The sequence below is a fragment of the Trematomus bernacchii genome, unplaced genomic scaffold (assembly GCF_902827165.1).
Source record: "Trematomus bernacchii unplaced genomic scaffold, fTreBer1.1, whole genome shotgun sequence".
NCBI classification, from domain to species: domain Eukaryota; kingdom Metazoa; phylum Chordata; class Actinopteri; order Perciformes; family Nototheniidae; genus Trematomus; species Trematomus bernacchii.
Genome location: NW_022987828.1, coordinates 7,685,723 through 7,712,566, shown reverse-complemented (window position 1 = coordinate 7,712,566; position 26,844 = coordinate 7,685,723). Strand labels below are relative to the sequence as shown.

The 26,844-nt window shown below is 41.7% G+C and overlaps 1 protein-coding gene across 1 annotated transcript in view; it reads right to left on the bottom strand.

The window, feature by feature from the left end:
- Nucleotides 1–26,046, bottom strand: part of zgc:171482 (zinc finger protein) — a 46,284-nt gene extending 20,238 nt beyond the window's left edge. Inside the window, exons 1-4 of the mRNA XM_034152473.1 lie at nucleotides 25,643–26,046; nucleotides 11,434–11,550; nucleotides 8,291–8,383; nucleotides 2,519–2,696 (exon numbers count right to left, since the gene is read on the bottom strand). Coding sequence (XP_034008364.1) covers nucleotides 2,519–2,696; nucleotides 8,291–8,383; nucleotides 11,434–11,550; nucleotides 25,643–25,678 — 424 coding nt within the window. The 5' untranslated portion in view covers nucleotides 25,679–26,046. The remainder of the gene's footprint in view (nucleotides 1–2,518; nucleotides 2,697–8,290; nucleotides 8,384–11,433; nucleotides 11,551–25,642) is intronic.
- Nucleotides 26,047–26,844: the final 798 nt, after the last annotated feature.

The following is a 26,844-nucleotide window of genomic DNA, read 5'->3' as shown; positions in this document are numbered from 1 at the left end:
AAACAAGAAATGGCAAACTTCCAGGTGACCTGCTACTCGTGACATGACACTGGTTACCATGGTGATTGCCCATTAATAGCCAACAGGCACTGACTTGTCCACAGGACACGGTTGTGTCTCACACAGCGAAGACTGCGTATGTGCGTGCGTGTCTGTGTGCGTGTCCGTGTGTGTGTCTGTGTGTACATTTGGCTGATTGGGTGGCGGTTTGAATGTATAATGCATTTGTAGGAAAATGTGTGAATACCTGTGATTGTGTAAGAATGATTAAAGCTCCAGAGGGGGTGGTGTGTGTGTGTGTGTGTGTGTATCTGTGTATCTGTGTGTATCTGTTCTAAAGGAATCCTCTCTGCTCAATCTGTGTATTTGATCACAGTGAGGGGGTGCTAGGTCCACAGCCAAATCGTGTGCGAAAGCTCATAATGACAGATGGCATGTCCAAATGTGCCGATTTGCCATCTACAATGTGTCAATGACGAGATAGAACCACTTTGAGTACACAATAACACAGGTTTTAAACATTTTATATTGACGGACAAAAGCCCACACACACATGCTTTTGAGCCCTAATGAGTCACAACACTTCTTTCACAATAACCATCAGCTCACTGATAACAAATGAAGAGCATTCATGAAGTGTTGGCCAGTGACCATGAGTATTCTTTTTTGTGCGTGCGCCTGTGTTGACCTGACTCTAGCCCTGCACGCTGATTGGTTGCTCATACCTTGATGTGTATTCGGGCTCTGTTCACATAGTAACTGTATCTATGGCTGTGTCTCCGCTCAACTCACCAACCACACCCACTCACATTCCCTTTGCTTGTGTTTGCCTTCGCCACACTATCATCTCACTTACAGAACTCAACCCAGTAAACTCTTCTACTGTCATTTCATTTTTCCGTCCTGAAACAGTTCATCCAAAAATCTCTGGTGCAGCAGTCCTGTGTGTGTGTCCGTGTGTGTGTGTGTCCGTGCATGAGTGAAGATCCTGAGCTCTGACAGCTCTGTGGCACAGCTCTCCGTCCCTTGTTTTCCCACCCTTCCCTTTCTCCCATGACTCTGATCTCAGCACAGTGGAGCAGAAGTAAGTGTTTTTCACGGAATGGGGCACAGGAAGTGTGCGTGATAGTGTGTGTGCAGGAGGAGGAGGCGGTGGTTTGTAGTGTGTGTGTGTGATGTGTGAAGGGGGAGGGAATGCAGGTACAGCTTCTGCTCTCCACCTCTCAAGGGCTTCTCCAACACACATGGCCTTTGCTTCCTCTCTCTCACTGTGTGCTCTGTGTTGATGTGTGTGTTGGAGTGTGTTTCTGTGTGTATGTTAGTATCCATGTGTCCTCAGAAGAAAGTGAATGTCTAATATGAATGTGCATGTATAAGTCATCCTGCTGATGTGTGTTTCTGATGATTGTGTGTGTGTGCATGAGCGTTTTTCTGTCCGCTCAAGCCTGTCAGCTTGGCTGTGCCTCTTTTGCGGAGCGCTCATCTCAGAGCGATCATGAAGGCTACTTTTGACTTTAATCTCTCCTGAAATCCTCTTCTTCTCTCCCAGGTCACTCTTTCTCTCTTCTTGTTCTTGTTCTCTTGTTTCCTCCAGGTCCCACTGTCACAAAACCACGCAAACTCCACGGCAGCGGAAGCAGAGAAGTGACACTTCTTCAAAGTGGGCCAAAGTTTAGCAGAAGTCACTCAGGGGCTTGATTATAACACTCCATTTTGTGGCCATTGCGTGTTTATTATAGCGCTGTGAATTCTCTTTGAATTCCAATTTGAACCTCATTATGTAAAGCTCCCCTGGAGACGACACACCAGCACTGACTATTAGAAAAATGCTAATCTTAATCAATCATGAAAGCATGAACAACAATATAAAAATTGTGCATGCCTTGATTTTTTTAAAGTCATTTTTATACTTACCATAAGACCTTTATAAATGAAAGGCTGTCTGTGAGCTTCACCTTCAAAGCGTAACTTCCTGGCCTCTGGCATGTTGGCATTCCCAGACATTTCCCTCTGATATCCAGGCTAGACATTTTGACTGAAGCATGACTAAAGCTTTCCAAATCCACTTCTGATAAAAAATGTATGCTTTGAACTCAAAATAATTCTCACTCCAGTGCAAAAGTTGCAAAAACTAGATGTGTGGATTACAGAAGCATGTGCGAGCAGAGGTGAGGTGTCTTTTCGACTAAGGTAATTACTTTGGGAGTCGGTGTTCAAACAGCATGATCGGAATTCAATAGAGGTATTGATCAGCTTGGATAGAAACAGCTGATCACCAAAGCACTGGTTTACAGTCAGTTGTTTTATAGATTAGACGTGTCAAGTTTCACTTTCAGGTCTGACCAGTAAAAGGACAAGTAGAATCTGGATTATACTCTTTTTCTCTTTCTTTCCCTACAAACTCGACTGATGCAGTAGTGGAAGAAGAAGAGGTCAAGTCGTGCGTATAAAATCTTACTTAAGTAAAAGTACAGAAGTATCGGCATCAAAATATACTTAAAGTAAAGGTGTGTGATACCTGTGTTTGTGGGGCTGGTCATGGCTGAGGGCAGGCTGGGCTGCTCCCCCAGCACCAGGCGGACTCTCTTGGCGTGGGTTTTGCCCTGGTAGTGCGACTGGGCCACAATGGCGGAAGTGAAGAACATATTACACAGCGTACAGCACTTGTTCCTGTCCACCTCTGTCTCTGAACATTCCTACAGGAGGAGAGCAGAGGGGGGAGAAGGTAAAGGAGAGAGACAAGGGAGAGAGGGAGAGGTCATATGAGACCAAAATGAACCATATGGGTGGAGGGGTCGAGGGAGATGAATAAGAAAAGAGGTTGGTGGAGGTGAAGAAAGGAACGATGTGAGAAGAGAGGCAGCGAGAGGTGAAGGTGAGAAAAGGCAGGGGGAGATGAAAAATGGGAAGTTGTGTACTTTGCACTGACCTTGTGGACTGTGTCTGTTTAACACACACACACTGAGACACACACACAGACACGCATACATGCACACACATACAGAAAGCAAAGAGAAGGCTGATCAAATATTCATCTCTCTCTGGGCTGAGACTGTGGCTCTTTCACCGCCGCTGGTTCATTACTAATGATGAGGGGGTGTTTTTCCCCACGGGAGGGAGCGAACACAAACAAAAAGACCAACCGCCTGATTGACACAAATGTACAAACAAACAAACTCTCGCCTGCAAATACACACAAATACACAGGCACACATCTATAGCTTTTTCAGTTTGTTTATACTCAAGGGAAAAACCATATATTGTGGACTGCACGTCAATAAAAAGGGATTCAATTCTGGAAATATCGGGTAATAACTGATGTAATAGGACAATTGCCTGTAAACCTTGCTCCTATCATGCACTTATTCTTTCTAAACTAAGATAAATCACAACATAATCTACAACACTAAGACACAAAGTGCAGTTATGGAAGACACTAAAAGTATGTCTCCACAGCAGTGTTTGGGCTAAGCTCCTTGTAGTTCCAGTTAAAGAAAATTGAAATTCTTCATCACACAATTCTCTTGTGTTTTTCAACTGTGTGGTGAATAGGCCCTTTCCTGTCCCCATGCACACAGCAAGGGTTTGATGAAAGACTTGTTTTTCTGAGTGTGGTGAAAAACAAGTTGACTGGCCTGCACAAAGACCTGACCTCAACCCCATCCAACACCTTTGGGAAGAAATAAGACAGACTGTCAGCTCGGCCTTATCGTCCGACATCAGTCCCTGACCTCACGAATGCCCCGTGGCTGAATGGAATCCCAGCAGCTCCAACAACTTGTGGACGGCGGTTATTCAGCATATTAATACTTAAAGTCCAAGATTTCAGAATTAGATATCGCAATCACATACGGGTGTGATGTTCAGCTTTCTCATATTTATATATAAATGGAAACGGGGATGATTTACGTTTATATTTTTTGAATTCCTGTTTGAAGAAAAGCAATATTTCACGGTTTCAGTGCCAACCTTTTCAATTCTACACAACTTTTCCCCCCAGTTTGTTTCTTCTTCTTGCTGCTCATATTGAACCTCCACCATCTCGCTGTCTGTTCATCCAGACTTGAATTCTCTTTAAGTATTTCTTTGCCTCATGTGAACTCTTTTTTTGGTTTGCACATTCCTCCCTTTTTCTATCTCTGTTTTTTCCCTTTACAATGGCGCTCTAGTGTCAAGTTGAGATGTAGGAGAGAAACTTTGGTCTCAGCCAGACAGAGGACAATAATAGAAAAGTGTCAGCGTCACAACACCATGTATAAGTCTGTGAGTGTGTGCTCTGTTTTCTGTGTGTTTGTGTCGGCCCTGGTTAGCATCACGGACAGTGACTTAAGGACACCTTTACCTCCCAGGCCTAGCTTTGTCCCTCAGCTGTCCCTGCTTTCTTTTTCTAATGCTTTCTGTTTCTCTCACTCTTCTTCTCTTGCTTTTTGTCATTGCCTTGCCTTTTTCTCTCCCTCCCTCTCTGCCCCCCCCCCCCCTGGGCACCAGTCTCAGTGACTCTGTGTGTTGTGGGATGAAATATTTATCTCTATTGGCAGGCCCTCGCCACCTCCACTCCACCTCCCTCTCTCCTCGCCTCCACTCCTCCCCCGTGTCTGTCCCCGCTGTGATCATGTTAAGAGCTAGCTATGAACTGGTCCACCCCCCCCCAATCTCCACCAGTAAACTCAATTTCCCTCTCCTTCTCAGTCACCACAAGTTCATTTTGTTGTGCTTTATTATGAAGCATTGTCTCAGGTTGCCAAATGAAGATAAAGGCAAGTTTTGTTTTGATCTACAGTATGTTAAGTAAATATGGCTTCCCTATACTTAACTCATAGTCTTTATTAATCATAGTCAGCACCCATGAGGACAAGTCTCCTCTCCTCTCCTCCATTACATCCTTTTCACCTACATTTCCCCCGCTTCCTCATTACCATCTCCCCCTTGTTCTGTTCCACCTCCTCTCTAATGCTTACCTCCTCTTGTCTTTTTCACTAGTCATCCTATTGCTCTTTCCCTACACTTCCCCCCCCCCCCCGCCTACTTTGTCTACTTGTTCTCTCCCCTGGGCAGCGCTGCTGAGATCTTGTTCTACTGAAATGTTGTTGTACCAGGATGGGGGAAATCAACCGCAGTGAGCCAATGTCCCAAAACTGCATATTTCTTTGTACTCCGGACAAAGAGGTTGAGCTGAGTCTCAGTGGCACCATGTAGTGGTCTCACCTGTCAAAGCACACTGCAAAGTAAAAGCATCAGTCGACAGCAAAGGGACTAAAACACAAAGACGCGTGTTCATGAAAGAAGACGGTAGAACAAATCCTGTCGCTCAATGACAATGAGGGATTTAGTGACAGTGCGGGGAAAGTTTTAAACAATCTGGAGTGTGTGGGTGAATGACATGAATAAGTGTCATCTCATTACAGCTGCCACTCCACTACGCCACTTCAAACAATAAACAGCATCTCTGACTCACTGTTTTCCTCCACCATCGCTCTGCGCTGAAAGTCATCAACCTTTCTGTTTCTTCATTTGAGTTTTCTAGATTCCTTTTGTATTTTGCCTCTACCTGCCGCACATCTGTTGAGACTGATTTGCATGCGACCTAATTGCCGAGTGTGTTTCTGTTTGTGTGTGCAATGCCGCATGTTTGCCTGTTTATCCACAGCCTGTTAGTGATGCCTGTGTATCGCAGAATATTCTGTGTTGGGTTGGTTTCATGTTGCTCGTGCAGCTAACAATAGACTCCTAATTAGCTGTGTTAATCTTCCTCTCCTTCTGTTTTGCTTTCTCTCTGCTCCTCCTTGCTTCTCCAACTGCTCTGTGTCGAGGCGCTGTGGGAAACATTTCTAAATATACACATTGAGCAGCACAGGAAACAGACACTCTCATTTGGAATTTGAAGGAGTGCTGAAAGTGTAAATTGAAAGGACCCAGAGTGCAGATATAGCATTAGAGGAAAATAATAGGCGAGAAAAACCCATTTTGTTATCTCTTGTCCATTGCGCAGGTAAAAAAACTGCACAGACGGAGAAAGAGCATGGTGGAAAATCGGGGAGAAAAACGGATAAAGTCCCCTCCCCTTTCATCTGGGAGCACCTTTATGACCTACTTTCTCTACGTTTGTTCTCTGACACTTTCTCGTACACACAAACACACACACCTCAAGGCATGGCATTTTGCACTGGGTAGACGCTGGCATTTCATTCACTCTGAGAAAATCTTTCTCTGCTGTTCCCATTGGAATGCAGCATGTCAATCAGCAAGAGAACAGAGGGCAAAAACACTCAGTGTAAGAAAAAAGATTAGAAAACTGGGAGATAAGAGAAAAAGATGAAAGAGTTGAAAGACGAAAATCCCAAGTTGTATGATGAGAATTTCATCTCTGGAGGAGCTTCCATCTTCAATCAGTTTTGCAGCATTGTCGGATAATCAATGTCACATCTCTGCGTGAAAGGTTACGAGCAAATTGCTATAGCTGAGGCGGTCACGGTGCGTTACTGTACGGCAGATGAGGTGAGTGTGTACATGAGCGTGCACATGGTCTGTTCAGTGTCCCGTATGAGGGGCTGAGTCGTGTCTTATTCACTTAGGGAGACAGATGGAGACGCAGGTGTGTTCCTACAGTACAGTTGTAAACCCATGTGCCCTTGACATGCCCAATAGTTTGACTTTATGACACCTAAGTGCACTAAGGAACATGGGTGGACTAAGACACATTAATGCCCATTTCCAGAGGTTTACACTATTACATTATTCTGAAAAGCTTTATCAACCTGCTTCCCCCCCCCCCCCCCCCCCCCCCCCCCCCCCATAATTTTCCTTGGTCGGTATAAGGAAGCTGTGTCTGACAATTTCCACTACTTTCAATCCAACATTCACACCGATCACAAAGCGATTGTTCAAAATCAAGCAGGTTTGAACTTCTCTAAAGCTCATCTACAACTCTTTATGCAACTTTTCATGTGTCAAAACGATTGCAAAAGTATGAATGCCTTTCACGAGCGACTGTCTAAATATGTGTTGCTTTTATCTGCATATTTAAGCAATTATCGCCTCTCTCTTCTCTCTATGAAGACTGGCTTGTCACTCTGCCTTCAAGTGCGGCGTTAATAGCAATAAACACTAGTTATTTTCGAGCATGACCTGGATGTTAATGGCTTACAGTTCTTTATCTATTTTGGAAATATTCTCAGCATCTTGACTAATAGAGTTATTCAATGATACTTTATACATATGCTGGGTGAGAGGATGGAGCCAAAAATCACACGCGTCATTTGTCAGGGTTCAAAACTGTTCATTGCCTATTTATGAAGGGCAGCCTGAAATCACTTGTACTTAATGTTTGCAAATATTTGAGTTTTTATTATGAATGTCCTGTCTTTGGAGGACAGAGGGTCATTGCTGTTCAAAGCTAATTGGCTCTGGGCTCAGGGTCTTGGCTGTGGTACTGAGCCGCTCCACCTTTTCCTCTCCTCTCCTCTCTCTCTCTCTCCACTCTCTCTGATTTGTCAGTTAGTTTGATAAGCTTTATTTTTCCACCAGCTGTGTCCTCAAAGTAAATGTATTGTGTATGTGTGTATTATGCCATGTGGGACTTATGGGCTTGCTGGAGAAATGGGGCACACAATGCACTATAGTAAATCTCCCTGGACACGATAGTCACATTTCTTTTCACCGACGCAAACACACAAAGATGCACATATACAAAGTCAACATTGAATCAACAGCTCCATCAACTCACTGTGGATACAAATGCAAACCTCAGCATTGGCTACAGTTGCAGAAAAGAGAACAAAAAAACAATTTCAAACCCACAACACAAAGACAGACTCACAAATATCAGCAATGCACTGACCTCCCTAGCCAAAGCCTGCAATAGTCCGATAAAATGCTGCTTGGTGGCGTCTGCACTCACTAAATCTCGCCAGAAACACCAGGCAAAACCTCTTTTGGGGGAATTATAACACACAAGTGCAGACAATAGATCAAACAAATATGCCCATGAGCTGCAATGGCCGAGCCAGAGAGTGGACAGGCCCAGGAAAGGATTAGACAAAGACAAGTCAACTCTGTTTGTCAACTACAGCATAAAGCCACAAATTCACACATTTCAGCATGCAGATAATTGTGTTTCCCATCACATCTTCACAGTTATTTCAGCTTGTGATTGTACCACAAAACGTGTACATTTAAGGTAATTCCATGCACTAATACTAAATGTTTAGCTTGAAAGTCTAAATAAAATGTAAATAGCATTGTATGAAAGATGCAACACAGACACAGAAACACACACATGCAGGGAGCATACTGGGTTATCTGGCCGCAGTCTCTTGGAAGGGGGTCCTCCATCTTCTGGGTGAAGCATGTAGAACAGACGTACCTTGTTGGCATGCTTCTTGCTCTGAGAAAAAGACAGTAAGAGAGAGTAAGAGTGTCAGACAGTGAACTGAGATTTATTTGATCAACTGAGCCAAGTGGAAACCAAAATCAATGACTGTCACTCCACCTCGGCCATTTCCTCCAAGCTTTTATCTCTCTGGACGATAAGCATTGCTGCAGTTGATGATGCTAGCAGACGGTTTTGCTCCCGGCTAGGTGACTAATGGTCCGGGCCAGCCTCAGCTTTTTGGGAGCCCTGAGTCAGATGTTGGGGAAGGGGGAGTGGTGGGAGAGCTCTTTATTTCACCTGTGCACACTGGCTCTGTAAAGTGCTAAATGAAGTGAGGCAGTCGTTTAGAGGGGCGGCAAAATGTAAACAATGATATCCTAGTGGCTTTGTGAAATAGAAAGGCAAAGAGCCCTTTTGGGGAATCATGATTAATATCATTTAAGATATGATTATAATTGGAATATATGAGTGTACAATATAAAAAAAAGCTATTAGTGAGCTTTACAGTTCAAGTACTTTGAACTGTTAGGGTTCGTGCTGCTTCATTGATATTGTTGTGTTTTCGGCCCACCTGGCTGTGGGTGTTTTTGCCTGCCTCCGTCACCATCTCTATAAGCTGTGATGTGTGTGTGTGTGTGTGTGTGTGTGTGTGTGTGTGTGTGTGTGTGTGTGTGTGTGTGTGTGTGTGTGTGTGTGTGTTGTGTTGTGTGTGTGTGTGTGTGTGTGTGGTGTGTGTGTGTGTGTGTGGTGTGTGTGTGTGTGTGTGTGTGTGTGTGTGTGTGGTGTGTGTGTGTGTGTGTGTGTGTGTGTGTGTGTGTGTGTGTGTGTGTGTGTTGTGTGTGTGTGTGTGTGTGTGTGTGTGTGTGTGTGTGTGTGTGTTGTGTGTGTGTGTGGTGTGTGGTGTGTGTGTGTGGTGTGTGTGTGTGTGTGTGTGTGTGTGTGTGTGTGTGTGTGTGTGTGTGTGATCTCGTTCTATACATATGCTTTTATTGTCATGCTCTGTGACCTTCACTCCTTTCTACAATGTGACAACTATTATTATCTATAAATTCCAGTGCTGGGACAATTTTCCAGAAGCAAGTGTTGACACTGTCAAAGACATCGAATCTATACCGCCACATTTTGAGTCAAATATAAATGATGATATGACAATGCAGGGATAGAATTGGGGTTACAAAGCTTCAAGGTTGAAAATTGATTGATAGGGGATGGAATTGATTAAAAGTGACAAACCATATATGAAAAAATGGCTTTATCCGCCAGAACTGAAATGACATGTGAAGGAAACAATTTGCTGTTGATCGGTGGAAAAGCATACGTTTAAATGTATATAATGGCTGAGAACGGCACAAAGGAATTGCATGGGAGAGTGACAAGACTCTGGACTGGCTGCCTCAGTGCTTAGATTGGATCGTCTACCCCGGGGAGAAGAAATCCCCCCGCCCGCCCCCCCCCCCCCATGCCTCCTCACTTGTCAGACTACTTTAATGCATTTTGTCAGTGCTTGTGTGTGTTGGTGTGTCTGAGTGTATCCTTGTGTTTATAGGTGTATAAATGGTCATGCAGTCGATGGCTCCGGGATACGGGCTAAAAGCGGGACCTTGTGTCACCATGGTTACCCCGCACTAACCCTCAGCGCCTGCCCTTCTCTAAAGGATCTGTCTCTGTCTCTTCTGCCGCTGTTTTCCTCAGTGTCAAATCCAGTTGGAGGAGACAGACAGGGCAGAGGACAGTTTCTTTCTGTTTAACGGCTTAATATTCAAATTGTAATCCTATACTACACAACTGTAGGATTAAAGAACATGCAGGTACCATCTATTTTGCACAAACGGGACTCAAATGTGCGTATAATATGACTGCACTTGTATGTGGTTAGATTATGTTCTTAAAAACAAATCCCAAATAAGAAAATATTGGTGAAAACATTTCTTCTTAAGGCAGTAAGCGGTCAATCTCTCACTCTTTTTTTTTTTTAGAGCTACCAACAACACAGAACACATTTGATTTGTTTCCAAATGTGTTACGCAGTGGAGACGGGGATAACATTTATTTTTCATATTGACAAGTAGATTCATATTTCACTTGCTAAAGGACCCCTTGTTCACAGTTAACATGTGTGTTAGTTGTAGTCCATCCATGCAAGCCAGTTTATGAATAGTAGTGGCAAGCAAGCTGTTATTGCTAATTGTTGTAACGAACCTGCTGAAGAACAACAGTTATTCTTTCGGTATTTTTGTCATTGATCGAATTGTTCAGGTGCATTACTGCCTTAGTCCTGATTAGCATCGACTCCAGAATCCTCTTCCTTAAATCCTCCCACATTCAAGTTGTCCTTTCTTTGACCTGTTGTTGTCGTCTAACATATTATGTTACCCTCTGGAAAGTGCTCTACAAGTAAAGCTGCCTTTTGATTGCCCTTTATTTGTATTGAATCTAAGATGCAAACTCCCACTCTCCCTGCCTTCAAATGATGTCTTGCCTTCTCTCCTTGGTCTACTGACCTCTATAGAAAGTAGAGGTGACACTGAGAACATAAACTGAGCTGGCCTACTCTCTGCACAGATCAAGGCTGTGTGTTTTTGTTGGAGGTAGGTTGCGATGCAGAAATACTTTGAAGTGAATGTGGTTGGTACACTGTTGTGCTCGCTTATTTCTCTCCTGATAAGGGTCTTGTCCTCATTAGTCTGCTTGTTAATCTCAATTGTGTCTTGTAATCAAGGACGACCTCAATGCAGTACACACACACACCCGAGTTAAACATTGCACAGGGCTGATTATTGGATGGCTTTTCATTCAATTGCTCAAAGGGAGACTGCTGAGAGGTAGACTACATTAAAACAAAAAGTCTGCGTGTTTGTTTGAGTGCAAATGACTAACATTACCATGCAGCATTAAGTCTATGTATAATGGATGAGCACAATAGCAAAAGCACAAATTGGTACAAATAAGACTGATGCAAAGCGCACCGTGAAGAAATCTGCTCATCAAAGCAGTGTTCGTTGCAGCATTTTGTTTTATTCAGTTTTTGTCAAACATTCGTGTGTGAGTGGAGACGGACTCACCTCGTAGTGAGCGGTGCGCTGGGACTCCGAGATGAGCTGGGCATTGCAGATGTTACAGTAGCTCTCTGTGAACAAGCCTCCGTCCACCACGCCCGCAGACTTCATCTTCATCTGAGACTACACAAACACAGGACCAAACATAAGTAAATATGATAAAAAATGCAGAATGGAATACAGTGTTAGAGGTGTGTAAGCATGCATGCATCTCATCTCAATTTAGATTTCCCTTTAGAGTGACAGATTCCACACGACAGTTCATCCCAAATGCATGTTGATCCTCTGTCAGAACATCTTCTCTCAGAGGATTTTGGCTCCAGTCTTGAGAACAGTGGCCCGAGGCTTTGGCTGGAGTTCCTGCTCCTTACTTAGCAATAAGCTTCTAAATATAGATATATATTTAAAAATAATGTGATAACGCTCACTTAACACGGAGTTAGAGTTTCATTTAATTATGGTTTTAATTATAATGTAAATTTTTCCAAACCAACAGGTAATCGTTACAAAGTTATATCGAATCATCAAGATTATATATATATATGAAGTCAAAAGTATGGGTCCTCTCAAAGTGCTGCATTCATCATACACAAATGGGTTATGATGAGCATGTTGATGTCGCAGTGGTTCAAAGTGTTCCTACTGTATTCTTAACTACATAATCAATTGTTGGGAGTTCAAGTTAGAGTAACGCATCACATTTATCAGAGTAGCCTTTATGTTTGGTCACATCGACCAAGAGTAAAACAAATGTATGAAAGTGCAGGAACACTGTTCAAGAGTTTTAGAAACGGTTTTATATCTCTCTAGCCATGATATAGGACCATCTTTATCAGTCACTTTTCAGACATCTATGTTGAACAGTGTTAGGAGTTGTCTGACTTCATTTACTTCTATTACAAAGAGATGTGGTATTAAAAACCAGAATAGGACATAGTGGACTCAAATATGTCAAGTTTTGCCTTCTTTGTGATAAATATATTCATCTCTCCAACTCTATAGAGTCATTTTACAGTCATTACATTTCATTTAGCTGACGCTTTTATCCAAAGCGACTTACAATTACCAATTACCAAGACATTCTCCCTGGAGTAACTACGGGTAAGTGTCTTACTCAAGGGCACACTAGTGGTGGTGTTCCAGGTGGGATTTGAACTCACAACCTTCTGATCTCCAGCCCTCACTATCCATTAGACCACCACTAACCACAGTCTTCACTAAGCTCTGCTCCGACTGCTCTCATTACTTCTCCAACCTTTTTTTTTTCCTACTGGGCTGTAGTGACTAACAATCCCAAAGCTTTTCCTGCCACCCTAAATTTGAATTTTGACACTCAATTTTTGCAAGCTTAGAAATACTTAAAGACCCTCCATTCCCCCTCTCTTTGCATAGGTTTCTGAACACTGGCAGGATGATAATAATGCTGTAAAGCTGCACAGTATAGCCAATAGCAACTTGGATAAGGATTACAGTCCCTGGGTTGAATTGTTATAAGGTCTCCTTCAAGATTCCCCAGAGAAAAATGGTTTGTTAAAATGTAGTCAGTGGTAAAACTGTCTGACCAGTAACACCATGGAGACCTGAGCATCCCACTGGGAGCCATGGAGCTGGGTCCTTAAAAACCTGGCAGCAGTGTTTTTCTATACATTTGATACTGAGCACTGTAATAGAAAATGGTTTAATGATGTGCTCTGCAGTGTTGTTATATGTTCTATTCTCTTCATTATGTGTGCCCTGTAGGCAGTGCTCTGACAGGGTAAGGGTGAGTAACGGGTGTGTAGGGAGCGGTCCAGGAACATCAACCATTAAACTGGATGAGCTCCTTGCCCCGAGGAAGCGTCAGGACAGTGCTTGCAGCGGCAAAGTGTTTTATAGAGTGAGATACATGAATGCTGCAGAGGTCAGCTCTAGTTACTCTGTCCAGCACGGTAGCCGTAAAATCACAACATTAGCGATGAGATCAGGAAAAAACGACTCCGTGTGTCAGCAGGGAGAAGTAGCGACAGGAGTTGGTATTCTTTATTTATAGTCTAGGGTGTAATTACCTCTAAGCGAAAGCACTGACTCTCACACAGTGACACACATGTGAGCGCACACACATTTTAACACACCACCGGTAATTACCCATGTCTGTTCTCCTTGTCTGTTTAGTGCACCTTGGCCCTTCCAATTAACTACCGACATGCTGTATAGACATTTTCTCAATTATGTCGTTGAGCCTACAGTATGACCCCCATCATTTAAAATTAAATGGCAATGCAGATACATTTGAATTAGAGAAGCACACATTATTATTATTATTATGACCTCTTTGTGTGCCGTGTAACTTATATGTGTGTCTGTGAGAAATGATAAGAATTCTGAAATGTCACTGATGACAAGCTGGAAATGTGTTTTGTCTACAGGGATGCATTATTACCCTCCCTATGTGAAGTGTCCTGTGAGACATGTTGGAACAGATATATTTTGATAACATTATATTTGCTGCTGAATACGTGTCCTCACAGAACTTTGTGGCGATAAAAAGACCTTGCGCTGTCTGTCTGGACGTCAGCCAGGCAGGAGCAAATCTATCTCTTCATCTTCGGGCTAATTAAAAGCGATTGTGGCTGCAGAAATAACCTTATCTTCCTAATATCTCCATTACCTCCGATTATTACATGCAAGATGGGAGATGTAGACTAATTAATAGAGGCAATCTGTTGCTGAGATTAATAGAATGGCAGGCCCATCGAAGCGAAAAGATGAAGAGACAGATAGTGGGGTGGGGTGGGGGGGAATTAAAGCGGTAAGGAAAGAGGAAAAAAGAGAGGCAGGGGGTTATAATTGGTGCTTTGGATGTGATGTCTTCATGTTACATGGGCTTAGAGGTCCTAATGAGGAACGTGGTTTCATTCCAAAATCAGACCAGAGCAGCTGTATCGAGGACTGTTACTCTACTGTATTCTATGTTTTTTGAGAATCTAATGAGTGCGACTTTTAGTTTAAACTGGCATGAAACACAAATGGTCATATGTTAAATTTAGAATCAGCGGACAGTTCAACGTCAGTTCATCTTTCAATTCCTTCTTTATTGCTCGGCCTTCTCGAGTTGCAGTTTAACAAGCATCTTATTTTTGGCTCAGACTCGAACAGAAGTCACTGAGAATATGGAATCAATGATGATGTAATTGACCATTGATAAAACATGTATACTGTTAGTTTAGTCAGTTAAGGCTCTGCTATTTGAGGGAACCCATCGATTTTTATAAAAAGTACAATTTCATATTAGTTCAACAAAACCAAAATGTATTGATCGTTTCTTATCTAGTTGAAAGTATTTAATGTTATATAAAAACACTTGAAAATCTAGTCTAAAGTTCAAAGGGGATCTAAAAGTATGTTGAGGATTAATAAGTGGGAGTCAGTCAAAATATATCTGCTGGAAAGGTGAATATATATTTAAAGAGACCTCTTCCATTTAAAGTAAGGAAGAAAGGGTGAAAATTATTCAGAAACGGTAGCTGGGGTTAAAATATAGAAATCTTAATTAGAAATGGGATTCTAAACCTAGATGAGTCTTAGCGAATGCATGAACGCCTGAGGCATCTGAAGACGGATAAACCTTGAGGGGATTCCCCTTTAAGACCACATCAAGTATTTAGCAGTCGTGTGAACTCTGAGCCTGCCCTCAAATCTCAGCCGCTGGCCCACCATTCATTAAAAAGCTGGCATTGAATTGGACGTGGCTTTTTTGTTCTTGTCTAGTAAATGCAACCACTTAGACTGTTTTCTGTCGCCTGGGCTTAGGATATTAATTACTTTTGTAGTATCACTCACAACTAGATAGCATTATTAAATGGAAGCCCTTATTGTAGTGACATAGATAGTAATGTTTTACCCACCGTGGGCTTCAGAGACACTGCTCTCATTACAGATAATTTCATGAACTGAAAACACACCTTTATGGGTATAATGGTGAGATTCCAAAACCTTTTAGACCATTCATTTACCCCTTCATACCAAACAAAATGACCTCTAAGTACCACTTCCCACTGCAGATAGCAAAAGTGTAACATTCTAAAAAACCCTTGCCTTTATACAGCCTTGTCTTTTCCTCTATCCCAGTGACGGTAAATCCCATGTTGCTGTTCGTAATGTATTTTCATTTTGCTAGAAGCTGTCGCTCAGCGGCTCAACTGTCTACTCAAACTCTTGTTCAGCATTGAAAGGTTCATCTATCTTAAGTCAGCATTGCCGCTTGTCTATGATCTAATTCTTTCTTTTAAAGAAACATTTTAAAATACTACTTATTATCAACGTCTAAGGAGTCGGAATCAAACTGCATTAAGCCGTCACTTAACTTACTAGGTCACGCCAATTATTGATTCTAATATATCTTTGACCAACAACTTATTTTTAAAACACTGTAATGTGATTTTGGGGCCAGTTGGATTGCAATTGTTGGGTATTTCAGCAATCCTCTTACACGACACTACGAAGGTGAAGCTTGCATACCCCCAGTGTCATGTGTACCAGAGTTTGGGAATCACTATACTTGACAGGAACTCGTCAAAGACAGAAAGAGGTGCCACACTTTACAGAGATCAAACGTTAAGACACAGGGATGATAAGGAATACAAGGAGCCGGTGGTTGGGGCAGTACTGTAGGTTCCCTGTTGTTTCTCTTCCTCCCTCATCAATCTTTCCCTTTCTGCTCCATCAGAAGTGCTGCTGTGAAGAGGGCTGCCTGTTCCCCTCTCCCTCTTCTGCGCTCACACATTTTATAGTTTATTTTTCCTTTGAAAAGGCTGCTCTGATTTAACTGTCAAATTATGCATACAGACGATGAAATATTGACATCAGCCTGGGAGCCAATGACCCGTCTAATGAGTCACTCGTGGGTATAACAATGTAAAGGGTTGCAGGGTTAATAATATGGAACCCTATATAGCAAAGGTACGCAGTCACTTTGATGTTCCACCTTACAAATTGTTTCCTGTTTCACTCTGGGTAATGTGATCTTTCCGACACCATCATTCCATCTCCCCCCCCCTTACCTTTGAACAGTAGCAATCAAAGGTACTAGACTGAGGGAATAATGTCTTTTAAGGAGCCGGAGCCCAAGACTGAACCTCTATTCGCACTCATTCTGTTTGCACTGCAGGAGCTCACTTTGTACTATTTCTGATTAATGCTGCACACTGCAAACATACACTGACTCAAATACAGCCAGGGTGCAAACACACACATCTTGTTGGGGAAAATACAACCTAGAGCCTACAGTTAACGATACAAAACAACACATCTGTGTGAGGGGTTGCTCTCTGTTCCCTCATCGCTAATTTCAGCATCAAACCAACAGGGTAAGTCCTCTAAGGAAGAGACAGTGTGTGGTACTAAAAGAGACGTCACTTAATGCCAAGGTCGGGTCACACACTCCTCCCTCTGAGTCAGTGTGTGTGTCTGTGTTTTTATTACTCTCTCCCTTTGGTCACTGCTTGTTGTGCCCTATATTCTATTTTAGACGAAATACCCCCTATGAGATATTGAGAAGCAACTTGATATTGACGGTTAAAAACAACCACACATGTTGGCAGCACTATACGTCTCATCTTCCTTTTCCAATTTATTTTTCTCCATTTCCTATTTCCTCTCCCGGTGGATGACATGTGGCCTTGAGGGCAGGGATTATTCATGAGGGATGGTGTAGGCTAGACTTATCTACTCTAGCAAAAGAAGAGGAGATAATCTTCTGTATTATGCACCTACTGGAATAAATTGCAATGCAACTTGAAGCTAGACACTCATTCCTCTTAAGGCTACTTGCAGATAAGTTTAATTATATTTGAGATGGGTGTACAATCTCTGCTCTTCCTTGCAAAAGAGACCATGCTATGAATGCTAATACCGTTGGTGATACTGCAGTTCAAGGTTTTAACTTGCCCTGTGAAATACAGTACCTCTACATCTGCTTAATGGATTGGCATAACAATGTGTACGGAGTCGTTGTTCCTTAACTTATGTATCCTACTGACTTTAGTGATCCCCTAACATTGACTATAGTGCAACAATTTGATGGTTTTGGGTGAAACATATCTGAACGTATTGTATGGGTTTCTATGAATTGTTGGTACTAACAATCATGCCCCTCCCAGGATTCATTGTTACATCTTTGCTGATCATCTGGCCTATTTATCTTGTGCAATCACCTCAGAAAAATGTCAGATCAAATGTAAGATCCACATTTTGCCAACTTCACGAGCTTGTGTTCCAATGTTAGTTTTCAATCAATCTACTACTACAAACCTGTGGTAAAACACTGTGTTTACTGGTCTTGAGATGCACATGTATCAACCAATATCACTTATTGGCAATAACTGATCAGGCATTTCTAGTATGATAGAAAACAGAGGAAAAACCTTCTCTTCAATGAACTGTCTGAACACCTTGAATACATCTTTATGCATTTCATTCCAATCATTGTATGCAATATTGCAGCGAAATAGCACAGCAATTAAAAAATGTCATGGAACTCGACACAAGATGTATCTCTTCTTGGTTCTTTGTTGAGTTTTCTACATCAGTGGATAGAAAATATTAAACAGGAGGTCCATAATAGCGCTATCTCAGGGCAAGGGCGCTATTCCTTTAATTAATTAATTTATCTCTTAGACTTTGTAACCTATTTTGTGTGTATCCAACCTTGTTATTCATGATGTTGTGTGGTACTTTTATCTCTGAAATCTTCTCTGGGTCATTACTTGTTAATGGTATTAATCACAGATCTTCAGCTTTAGGCCACGATATATGGATTCATCAGAGGGTGAACAAAGACTATTATCCCAGGCAAAGTTAGGGTTTCCCTGTGTGTGTGTGTGTGTGTGTGTGTGTGTGTGTGTGTGTGTGTGTGTGTGTGTGTGTGTGTGTGTGTGTGTGTGTGTGTGTGTGTGTGTGTGTGTGTGTGTGTGTGTGTGTGTGTGTGTGTGTGTGTGTGTGTGTGTGTGTGTGTGTGTGTGTGTGTGTGTGTGTGTGTGTGTGTGTGTGTGTGTGGTGTGTGTGTGTGTGTGTGTGTGTGTGTGTGTGTGTGGTGTGTGTGTGTGTGTGTGTGTGTGTGTGTGTGTGTGTGTGTGTGTGTGTGTGTGTGTGTGTGTGTGTGTGTGTGTGTGTGTGTGTGTGTGTGTGTGTGTGTGTGTGTGTGTGTGTGTGTGTGTGTGTGATGGGGGGAGACAAAGACGGCCTGAAGTTTGAACGGGAGTTGTTTTGTTACTGTAACATATGGGGGGTGCTTTGCTGAATAGCAACAAAACTGTTGGGGTCTATCTGTTCCATTAGCAACTAATTGCCCTGTTTTTAAACTTCGGCTCCAAATGTTCTTTTACTGTTTAGTGTAACTTTCTTGGCATAGTTCTCATCACCATATTTTCTCCTTGAAAGCATAAGAGCAATTATAGACTTAACAATAGCTTGATTTGATGCACTTCACATTCCGATTCAATACAAAATGTATAAGACCTTAGGACTATACTGATGTCAAAGCATGGTTTAAGGATCAAACAAAGCAAGAAAATTGTGCAATCGATAAAAGAGGGTCTTCAAACATGGTATTGCACTAAGCACAAAAGCACTCACTTCAAGGATGTTTCACGAGGTATCAAGAGTTCATCTCAGTCACACACACACACACACACACACACACACACACACACACACACACACACTCTTATAAAAACATAGCCCCTTGTTGGCAGGACTTAAAACAGCAGTCAGAGCACTTGAGAAATATATTAATATTCTATATTTTCATTAATGTATTTTCTAAACCCAGCCAAAAACTCACACATGAGCAATCTCTTACTCTATTTCCAAGAACAATATGTATGATAAGCTACCAGTAGGGAGATTAAAGTGAAATGGAGAAGGGAACAAACAGATTTCCCATGAGGCAACATGCACCTCAACACAAAATCCATGTATTTCCAAAAAGACTGAGCTGGAGTGAGACATATAATGCACTTGAAAGAAAATAAGAAGTGTAAAACAAATCAGGCATCAAATTGCAATAAGTGGAACAGCTGAAGTGACACAAGCCAAATAATGCTTTGTAATGACTTTCTCCAAATCTCTGTTCTCTCTCACTCTCTTTGTTAATATCAGTTTAGTAATGGAGACAAACAACTTATTATATTATGTATATAAGCAATATGACACTTCCCCTCTAACTCATTCGTAAAATAAGCTCTTGTTCTATGGCACAACAAGCTTGACTGAATCCAATATTACGACAATATCTTGGTGGTTTGACTATATTCAATCAATCAATGTTTATTTATAGAGCCCAATATCACAAATGTTACATTTGTCTCAGTGGACTTCAAAGTTTGTACAGAATATCAGTATGACAATACGACACCCTCTGTCCTTAGACCCTCACATCGTACAAGGAAAAACTTCCAGAGAAAAACTCCACAGTTTAAAGGGGAACATGGGAGAAACCTCAGGGAGAGCAACAGAGGAGGGATCCCTCTCCCAGGACGGACAGACGTGCAATAGATGCCGTGTGTAAATCGAAGAGATAATACATTTTACAGCGTAGGTAGACCAAATGTTTGGAAATGCATGTGTCTATAATAAGAAGATGGATCCACGAGGATGTCAACAATCCTGTGGGAGCCATCAGGGAAGTAGTATGATGAGTCAGGCAGTGATAGGTGATATCAGTGATAGGTTCAGCCACGACTCGAAGTCCAGGACTCAAATCCAGAACTCAGGATAGAGGGTCCAGGACACCAGGATCCAGGACTCAGGACCAAGGATCCAGAACTCATGATCCAGTACTCCGGATCCAGGACTCAGGATGCAGGATCCAGGACACATGATTCAGGATCCAGGACACAGGACCGCAGCAACAGGATCAGCCACGACTCAGGATCCCGGCGTAGATAGACACCAAAAAGAAATTTGGGGGAAGCTGGGTTATTCGGAACATGAGAGTACACAGGTACAGACAGAGAGAAGGAAGAAGTAAGGTGTTCCCCCGACAGTCTAAGCCTATAGCAGCAAAACTAACGTGTCTACGTACATGGACTCCCTTAGGATAGGTTGAGGGAAAGGGGTAGCAAGTAAGAAGTGAGGAACAGAGGTGGAGAGGCACAACGTGTCTACGTACATGCACTCCCTTAGGATAGGTTGAGGGAAAGGGGTAGCAAGTAAGAAGTGAGGAACAGAGGTGGAGAGGCACAACGTGTCTACGTACATGCACTCCCTTAGGATAGGTTGAGGGAAAGGGGTAGCAAGTAAGAAGTAAGGAACAGAGGTGGAGAGGCACAACGTGTCTACGTACATGCACTCCCTTAGGATAGGGTTAGGGAAAAGAGTAGGAACTAAGATGTATGCGCCACATCTATACCATGAGTGCATTGCTCCTAAAAAGTCTTTAAACGGGGGTATTAATAGTTTCAGCAACACAGCTGAGAGTTAATGATGTCGGCTGGTCCTGGGGACATGTAGACAGATATTCTTGTCACCTGTCAATCATAGTAGGTCTCCTATTTTTATTTGTGTTTAAGTGTTTGCTAAGTATAAATGTAAGTTGCCATGCCTGCAGAGATCCTCACAACAGCCCAGAGGTAAAAACTGGCTTATTAGTGCATCTTTTATAAGAGGTATGTGTGTAGGACTGCATTTCTGACAGTGGTTGTCTGAAAGCTTAGAAATATTTATCTTGAACTATGTTGCTTGGCCTCTTGTAGAACCTCCAGTGTAATTTTGCTGAAATGATTACGCAGTTCAGGGTCAGGTAAGGTAAGTGCAATAGTGGTAAAGGAAAGTTTTTGTTGTTTTCATGCTGGGCTGCCTATATCATTGGGATTGATCGAACTCGACTCTCACACTGTAGAGGTTTCTGTTTATTCAGTTTGCCGGGAGCTGAGTTTTGCTAATAGATGAGCTGTCTTCTTGTCCGATTGTATTTTCTAAGCTTTTATTCCCTATGTCTGGACTTTTAACTTTTGCATGCCCGGGGCGGAAACTACACATCAAAATTGTATTTTCAGAAATGTAAATAATGCTCTGTCCCTGTCAGAAAGTAATACACTAACATATGATCAATTACTGTAAGCTGGACTGTGTTCTCTAAGACTGTGTGTTATTGCATTGGAAGGATTGATTTCAGCTTTTTTGTGAGAGCTTGGTTGATCATTTTGTGTTAGATAGAGAACAGTGCCTCCAGCCACAAGAACAGAGAAGATCGATGGCATTGACAATAGCAATCAACTGTCAAATGATCAAACAAAGTCCATGTTAAAAATAAACAGAAAAGAAAAGCAACTAAAACTCTTCCAGATTGAACTTTAGATAAATCAAATAAGATTAAATTAGATTTATTTTATTGTTATTATTCACCCACACACTATCTATTAAAGCCAATTTCAGTCACATGAACTCCACCTCCTATGCTATTTGATTCACAGAATACAATGTGTTTTCAAGATATTTAATATGAGTTTGATAAGGGAATTGAAGAGGAAAAGGCAATGGTTTTTTATTTTATCTTGCATGACTATGTCAAAGGAAAGCGAGCAATGCCAACAGCACTTACACATGCAGCACCGAATCTACGATAGCGCGGTAAGTTATTATTTTATTATGAATTACAGTCTCCGCATGCACATCCCCTATCTACAAAGATAGCTTACATATAAACACCATACTGTGCTGTGCTCATGTGCTTTGTGAATTATGAGCAAACACACATGCACACAAAGGAATATGCTATTGATATGTATGAGCTTGGACTACATGCTGTGCATCACAAACAAATGCACACACCCATACACACTCTCTAGCATGGATAATATAGGACATGAACTCACAGCACCCTAGTCTATATGAATAGAAAATTACATGTGGATGTACTGGGCGTCTTCAACTTGCATCTATTCGAAAGTGTGCTTGTGAAGGAAGTTTTGAGAAAGGAAATACCTTTTTAAGACCAATTCAAACACAGAAAAGAACACATTTGACATCGGATAGGCATGTTTCCTTTGCTTATCCACTAATGCACCCACAATATGCTCCTCTCCTTCTCTCGTCTCCTCTCTATTTGGCAGCTGGCCAGTTTCCTAACATGGTGATGGAGCAAAAGAAAATTGATTTCTAAAGAGCACTGTCTGCTATTCCCGGAAATGAAATATGCAACCAGTTATTAGTCTAACACTGATATTAACATAACACGACAACCGTGTCGAGATATATATTAAAGATGTCTCTCTTGTTTCTCTTGAGAGATACATGAAATAGTCTAAGACTGATAAACTGACACTTTGCTAAAGCATGCCAAATCCTTATCAGCACTGCACAATTGTGACAATATTGGTTTTGTTTGAGAGAAAAAATAGGCACAAAAAGCTCTTTGGGAAAGGTTGGCATCGCACTGATGCTGCTTCAATATCTTGATCATGAGGACAGGCACAGCGGGTGGTTCCATATAAGCTATTATGCTGCTATTAATGAATGTACACCAAGAAAGGTCAAATGGCCCACACACTGATTTACACGGACCCACCAACACATTAACACAGATGCACTCGAGCAAAGACGTGCGTGCACACAGACAGCAGAAAGGTCACAGCATACGGTGTGTGTGAGAAACAGATATTTGAAGAAGATATGCTGCCTGTTGCTATGGAGCACTCCTGGAGGAAAACATACACACACAAAAGACACACACCTACAAATGATGCGCTATCAATCTTAAAGAAACTAGAGCAATTGCACGCCTATGAACAAAGGCATCAATCAGGAATCAATCCATGTCCTTTAAAAGCAAAGAAGCGTTTGAGGAGCATCACCGCCTCAATTATTGCTCTCGGACTGTGTGTGTGTGTCTATCTTTGTACGTGTGCGTGTGCGTGCAAGCACTTTATTTGTATGTATAGAAGGAAAGCGAGCACTTTGCAAGAACAACATCACTTTTCCTTTTATTCCTTCAGGACTGGTTAAATTATGCCAGTCTGTTAATCAGATTCTCCCCCAGATGCAGTTCAGCACCTCACGAGAGACAGAGAGAGGAAGAGTGAAATAGGCTTCTGTACTTCTAGATGGCTCCGAGCTGGAAACAGCTTCACTGCATATGTTCCACATTATGAAAAACATGTTAATTAACCTGCTTTATTTTATTTTGTATTTTTTGCCCCTCTTTAAATGTGCACTTAGAGTATTAGCTCTAAAGTACCCTATAGGGCAACACATCCTAATTACATATACATTTACAATACTGCTCTACAACATATTCTACAGTATTTAACAATAATAAGTAATTTACAAGGAAAATGCCCAAAGTTTGCTGGTTCCAGACGCCAAAGTGTATTTGACTGCTTTTTTTTGTTTCTCATGATATTGAACATTTTTGGTTAGGGATTTTGCCACAATAACCACATATTTTCATTATTGATCAATGTAATTATTATTTTCTTGATAAGAGGATTAATGATTTGGTCTACATTAAGTCCGGCATTAATTGACATTTTAAGATCAGGTCTTTAAATGTCTTGTTTGTGAACGACTAAACCTTAAAAGCAAATAAATAAATAAAATTCTTCCCACAGAAGAAAGAAGCAAATCCTCCCAATTGAGATTCTGAAACTACGATATATCTGGCATTATTGCTTGATTTTACTTTAATTAACTGTCAAAATGGTTGCTGTTGGTTTCTCTGTCTATTGACTCTCCAATTACCGTTGCAGCTTTGATTTAAGTCTGTTTTAAGAAGTCTTATTTGGCTCTGGAAACCTTTTGAAGGGCTTTTTATCACACATTTCTGACATTTAAAGGACCAAAAGAACAATTGTTTATTGGACTGATTTACAATTATACAAATAATTGTCAGTTGCAGCTCTTAAATGGTGTAAAAGGGGCATTTCTCTCTTATTCCAGCTCTGAGACACCCTGTCGCCCTGCCTGCTGCAGTGACCTGAAGTACAGTACAGTAGAAGTCAGAGGATGCGGATCAATACCTGTATGAAAACAGAGCATGAAGCCTCAGCTCAGTAGGTTGGGCTACTTGTGGAAAAACAGAGTGGAAATAAGAAGGCAGAGTATTGACTGCAGTGAGGTGAGAGCAGGGTAAACAAAATGTGCTTTTCTGAGGAACGAAATGGCTGTGTGTGATGACTCAAATAAATTGAATTGTTTACTTCCTGACACCTAGGTCTGAATGAGTGATATTAGGGAACAGCCTGGTCTGCATGTATCTGTGTGTGTCAGTGATGGTGACAGGCAGGCGAGTGCTGTGTAAAGGCCATAAGCCGCTATCATCCTGCCACAGACTGACTGAGCATTCTTCCCAAAGTGACAAATACTCGCTAAGAGCGGGCTCTCAATGAGATAGGAGCCAGTGAAACTAGAGGCAGCAAGTATCAGACCTAATCCATAATGTATCTGACATGTCTCACATTCATATTTCACACAAAGTCATTATTGAACCTGTGCCAGATCTTGGATTTGCAATACCGTGAAAAGTTTCTGAATCATGAGCCAAATCTCTGCATCTAATAAAACTAAAGCGGGCAGCCAACATTCTCTAAATTCATTAAACATACAGAGGTAAAATGAAATGAGCGACATTATTTGAAAAGCAGTTTGGTAGGAAAATATTCTGCTACATGTTGAAAGTGTATCAATCATTCAAGACATTTATCAAGCAGACCACCAGCCATTCTCTGGTTGCATCTTTTCTGATGTAACTATGAGTCTTGGGCGGACTACACATGTGCACCTTGGACTATGTAACAGACTGTAGTAACAAAACAAGGAATCGATGTAAACATATTCATAACTGTTATGATTATTAGTTGCAGCAGTTGACATTAGTCCAAAAAGTCAAGGTCAACATCCAGAAACGCCTTAGAAGGATATTTCAATCCCGAAAGGCAAACTATGATGTTATAAAGCAGGAGATTCTGTAATTTGTAATTTGAGATAAATATCATTACTCAGATCTATTTACAAATTAAAAAAACAACACAACAAAGTTTGTAGAGGTTACTACAAACTCTGCTGACACTCCAGCAAGAATTCTATATAGATATTAAGTGATTTAAGGTGCCATAGCCTTCTGTATTCGGCCTGAAACCGACAGAATAATGATGTCAAATAAGGAGGTCAATACAGATCAATAACTCATCTGTTGATCAAACTCCACTGTGAGTATTTTCCAGTTAAATCCATCACTCACCTTGCGCAGAGGCAGTGACTCCTCTCCCACAACCATCCGCAAAATCCCGGTGGTTAATCCTTTACGCACCTGTGCCGTAAAATCCGTCAAAACTTAACGGGAGTCTCGTCAGGTGGAGCGTTTGTCGCAAGGCTACTCTTCAACACTGATATCGTGTATATTTCTTGTTTAAAATCGCGCCGTACCGTCCAAAACAAGAACAGAAAACTCCCTCGCGCTGCTCTCTGTCGTGATGCGCGTGTCCTCTAGCGACTCCTCTGTAGTCCGTAGTATCGCGGAGCCGAGAAGAAACGGGGCTCTGTTGATATCATCCACCACTACTCCGACCGAAAGGCACCGAGGAAGGAAAACAAAAACAAAGTAAGCTGCACCAGCGTGAGGGAGGAATGAGGGAGGGGGGAGAAGAGAAGAAGAAAGTGTGAGCAGCTTCAGCGGGATGAATGAAAGACAGAAAGCGCTGTCGGCTCTCCCTGTGTGTGATAGTGTTCACTGAATGCTGGGTTTGCAGAGTGAGTGAGTGGGAGCACTGGTCGAGTGAGTATTTCAGCACAGTGCACCCACATAAATATCATCTTACATAAAAACAGAGAGGGAGAAAAAGCGCCAAAAATCCTGATCATATGCCACAATGACTGTAATAGCGAACCTGTGTTTCATATAGCCTACTAGTCTAATTAAGCGTAATGCTGCTCAGGTGTGCGTCAATCACTTGTCATATTATACTGACAAGATGTTTTGAATGACTTTCAGTCCATCTGAGGAGGTTAACTAATAAGATAAGAGTAAACAAACAATATACAAATATTTCATACCTCCAACTTCTTTCAACAGTAAACTTTATCCATCAAGTCTTTGCTAATGTGCCACTGAAGGTAAACCAATACCAGCAATTTGAAGATGGCACATTGGATGGGTTTGGTCATAATTGTTCTATTTACATGCTCTGTAGACTCAACAAGTAACCAATCAAACTTGAAGAAAGACTGATGTATTTATAATGATAAATAACCAAAAAAGCGAAATACCAAAATGCTACCAAAGCAAATATTTCTAGAGTTGTTCCCTTTCCTACGAAGATGATTGCAGTATTTTGCTGCAGGTCTTATTTTGCAGACAATCTCAGAAAGCCAAATTCCCGCAAATTATCCCATATTTCAGGATGATGTGTTGTCAGGATTTGAATGGACAAACAGTTGCGTTTG